At 46.4% G+C, this 3,353-nt stretch overlaps 1 protein-coding gene across 1 annotated transcript in view; it reads left to right on the top strand.

Annotated features, from left to right (window-relative positions):
- The window catches only part of LOC103373746 (cGMP-dependent protein kinase 1-like), a 52,914-nt gene that overhangs the window by 28,184 nt on the left and 21,377 nt on the right, over positions 1 to 3,353 (top strand). The window contains exons 4-7 of the mRNA XM_008303714.1: positions 1,648 to 1,753; positions 2,782 to 2,845; positions 2,986 to 3,063; positions 3,139 to 3,233. Of these exons, the coding sequence (XP_008301936.1) occupies positions 1,648 to 1,753; positions 2,782 to 2,845; positions 2,986 to 3,063; positions 3,139 to 3,233 (343 nt within the window). The remainder of the gene's footprint in view (positions 1 to 1,647; positions 1,754 to 2,781; positions 2,846 to 2,985; positions 3,064 to 3,138; positions 3,234 to 3,353) is intronic.

The raw sequence follows: 3,353 nt of genomic DNA, 5'->3' as shown, positions 1-3,353 counted from the left end.
GCTGTAGTGTTAGTAATAGTGTGAGCTGTGGTGTTAATAGAAGTGTTAGCAATAGTGTTAGCATAAGTGTTAGCAATAGTGTTAGCTGTAGTGTTAATCGTAGTGTTAGTGATAGTCGTGTTAGCAGCAGTAGTAGTATCAGTTTTAGCATAGTAATATTGCAGTATTCGTAGTAGTAGCAGTATGTGATCATATGAAAGCATCTTTTTTTATACACACACACGTTACATCGTCATTCCTGATCATTGATATTGATCAGTGAGTTGTATCAATAATATTGATCAGTGAGTTGTGTCAGACTCACCTGAAACACTCACACATAAACCACCACATTTGTATGTCCCCTGTTGTTTCCGTGGTTACACAGACACTTGGTGTCTCCGTGGCAACAGAAGGCAGGTCATAAAGCCGTGGAAACGAGTAATAAAAAGTAACGAGCAACCAGCAGCCGCGTTTTACCACATACACAGTACTGCAGGAGTATCACAGAGTGTGTTTGTAACAGTGTGTGTAGTTGTGTGACAGTGTGTGTAGTTGTGTCGTTGTGTAACAGTGTGTGTAGTTGTGTGTGTACATATCACTCTGCTCATTAAACTGGAGGAAGTTAGTAAAAGTGAGTGTTGCCGCGGCAGCAGCTTCAGCTGGATGTCTAGTATCCGTGGCAACCGTCTCCACATCTGAGCATCAGCCTGAAGTTTATGGGATGTTTGACAGTTGGAGCAGCTGCTGGTTGTCATCCATCCCTCCGTTGTGATGAACACGTTCATTCTTTGTTCTTTTATTTGTTTCTTTCATGCTTTGCTTCATCTTTGCTTTAGTTCTTCATTTGCTTCTTTTCAGTTCAGTCTTGTTTCTTTGACCCACTGCATGTCCTGTACATCCTCCCTGTACATCCTCCCTGTACATCCTCCCTGTACATCCTCCCTGTACATCCTCCCTGCCTGCTTGCCTGCTTTCTTTCCTCGGTTTCGTTGGTGGGCGGGTTGGGGTGAAACCAGGCTGAAGCTTCACAGCTGCAGGTTCCGTCACAAACTCTGGAGGAGCGTTTGATTCTAACACCTCTCTGTGCCGCTGGGAGGAATCGAACCTGCAGCTTGATCAAAGTGTGACATTTCTAAAGAGTGCTTCTTTAAGTGACCTCCTCCAGAGATCCTCTGTGAGGGCAGATGCTCCACTCTGCAGCTCCAACAGAGGCAGCAGTGAGACGTCCTGTCTGACAAAGCGCCAGCTGGCCTGGCTGTGGACGGATCAGTACCTCCACCTGATCGTGTTTGGATCCAGCAGACACGTTTCAGGCTGACGAGCTTCATCAGAGTGTTGAAGGAAACATCTGGAAGTCTTCGTTCAGCTCCGACAGAACTCCTGTAAACCCTGAGACTTAAAGTCTGTTAACAAACTGCGTTACTAAGCAACAGCTGCAGCTCCTCCATCCAGGAGACGGAGGTTGAAACACAAACTGCTTCTAAAGTTGGTCTGAGACCATTGAACCTGTTTTAATTGTTCCAGTTTTAACCTCACAGATGTATGAGCTGTTGCCATGACGACACCTGCAGTATGCACACACACACACACACACACACACACGTGCATTAATGTTGAGAACAGAACGGTTCCACTGTGACGTTCTCCGTGTTCTGCTGTGTGCAGCTCTGGTCCCGGTGAAGCTGTGGGCCATCGACCGGCAGTGTTTCCAGACCATCATGATGAGAACCGGACTCATCAAACACGCCGAGTACATGGAGTTCCTCAAGAGGTGACCACAACACAAAGCAGCACAAAACTACACAGTGTGTCAACAGCTTAGAGGTAGAGAACCCTCGACGTGGAACCGGAACATGAAGGGGAAGGAACTCTGTCTTCTGTCAGCAGAACGGTGGAGACCAGGACAGAGCGGATGTCTTTGATGGTTTATTTTACAACAACATGAAATCTCCGTTCAGACCTTCAGCTTTCACCGTTTTGTCTCTTTGTGCTTGTTTTTGTCTCCGTTTTTTGTTTCAGTGATTTTATGTCTTCGAGCAGTTTTGTCTGTTTTTCTCTCATTTCTGTCGACTCCTGTCTTGTTTTGTTGCTTTCTGTCTTAGTTGTGGCGTTTGTCTTTGTGCTCATGTCGTCTCCTCGTCCTGCAGATGTTGAACCATCTCCATGTCTCCAGATGTTTCCTCTCTGCTCTGCTCATCATCAGTAGAAAGATGTTCCTCCATCACATGTAGAACGTCTCTCTGAGGAAACAGTTCACCTGAAGACTGTCTGAATGTTTGCTGCTGGTCACAGCTGAGTCAGTTTTCAGACCAGGACCACCACAGTGGATCATGGTCCTGACAGTGAAGCAGGGAGGTGGAGCATCATGATGTGAAGCACGGAGGTGGAGCATCATGATGTGAAGCACGGAGGTGGAGCATCATGATGTGGGGCTGCATGAGGGCAGAAGGTGTTGACGACGTTTTTGTTTTTATTTTCTTACACAATCTGCTGCAAATGTTTTACTTCCAGTAAATTTTAAAATGAGACATGAAGGACTATTTTTCTGACTCTACGTCACAGATGAGACGTTCAAGGACCGTCGGAAAGTTGACAATCTGAGGATCCTTTTGGGGTTCAGAGGTTAAACTGGACTCAGTGTGTTTGGTTTTGTTGTTTTAATTCACTGGAACTAAAAAAAGGTTTTAAAACATCTAAGCTTCATCTCCAGTTTATACGCTTTTAGTAAATTATGTACATCAGCTGCAAACCTGAAAGTCACAAAGACACGATGAAGTGAGTCGCTCTGTTTCTCTGCAGCGTTCCAACCTTCCAGGGTCTCGCTGAGGAAACGCTCAGCAAACTGGCCGACGTCATGGAGGAGGTGAGTCTGCTGTTACCCACAATCCCCCTCTGCACGCTGCTGTCTTCTTCTGTGGTGGGTGAGACGCTGCGTCGTCCAATCAGACGCTGCTCCGTCCGATTGGACGCTGCTCCGTCCAATCAGATGCTGCTTTGTTTTAGACTCACTACGAGGAAGGAGATTACATCATCAGACAGGGAGCACGAGGAGACACCTTCTTCATCATCAGCAAGGGCAAGGTCAGATCAATATCACAGGATTGATCCCCCGATCGGTCCCGATCACCTCTCACCTGTTGACTCCGCCCCCCACAGGTGAACGTCACTCAGGGGGATTCAGCCAATCAGGAGCCGATACACCTGAGAGAGCTCAGCAAAGGAGACTGGTTTGGAGAGAGAGCACTGCAGGGGTAACAACACAACAACAAAACAACAACAACAACAACACAACAACACAACACAACAACAACACAACAACACAACAACAACACAACAACACAACAACAACATAAAACAACAACAAAACAACA

Source organism: Stegastes partitus, unplaced genomic scaffold (assembly GCF_000690725.1).
Source record: "Stegastes partitus isolate 25-593 unplaced genomic scaffold, Stegastes_partitus-1.0.2 Scaffold2054, whole genome shotgun sequence".
In the NCBI taxonomy this organism is placed as follows: Eukaryota; Metazoa; Chordata; class Actinopteri; family Pomacentridae; genus Stegastes; species Stegastes partitus.
The sequence above is the reverse complement of the archived record's forward strand: the minus strand, read 5'-3'. Positions and strand labels throughout refer to the sequence as shown.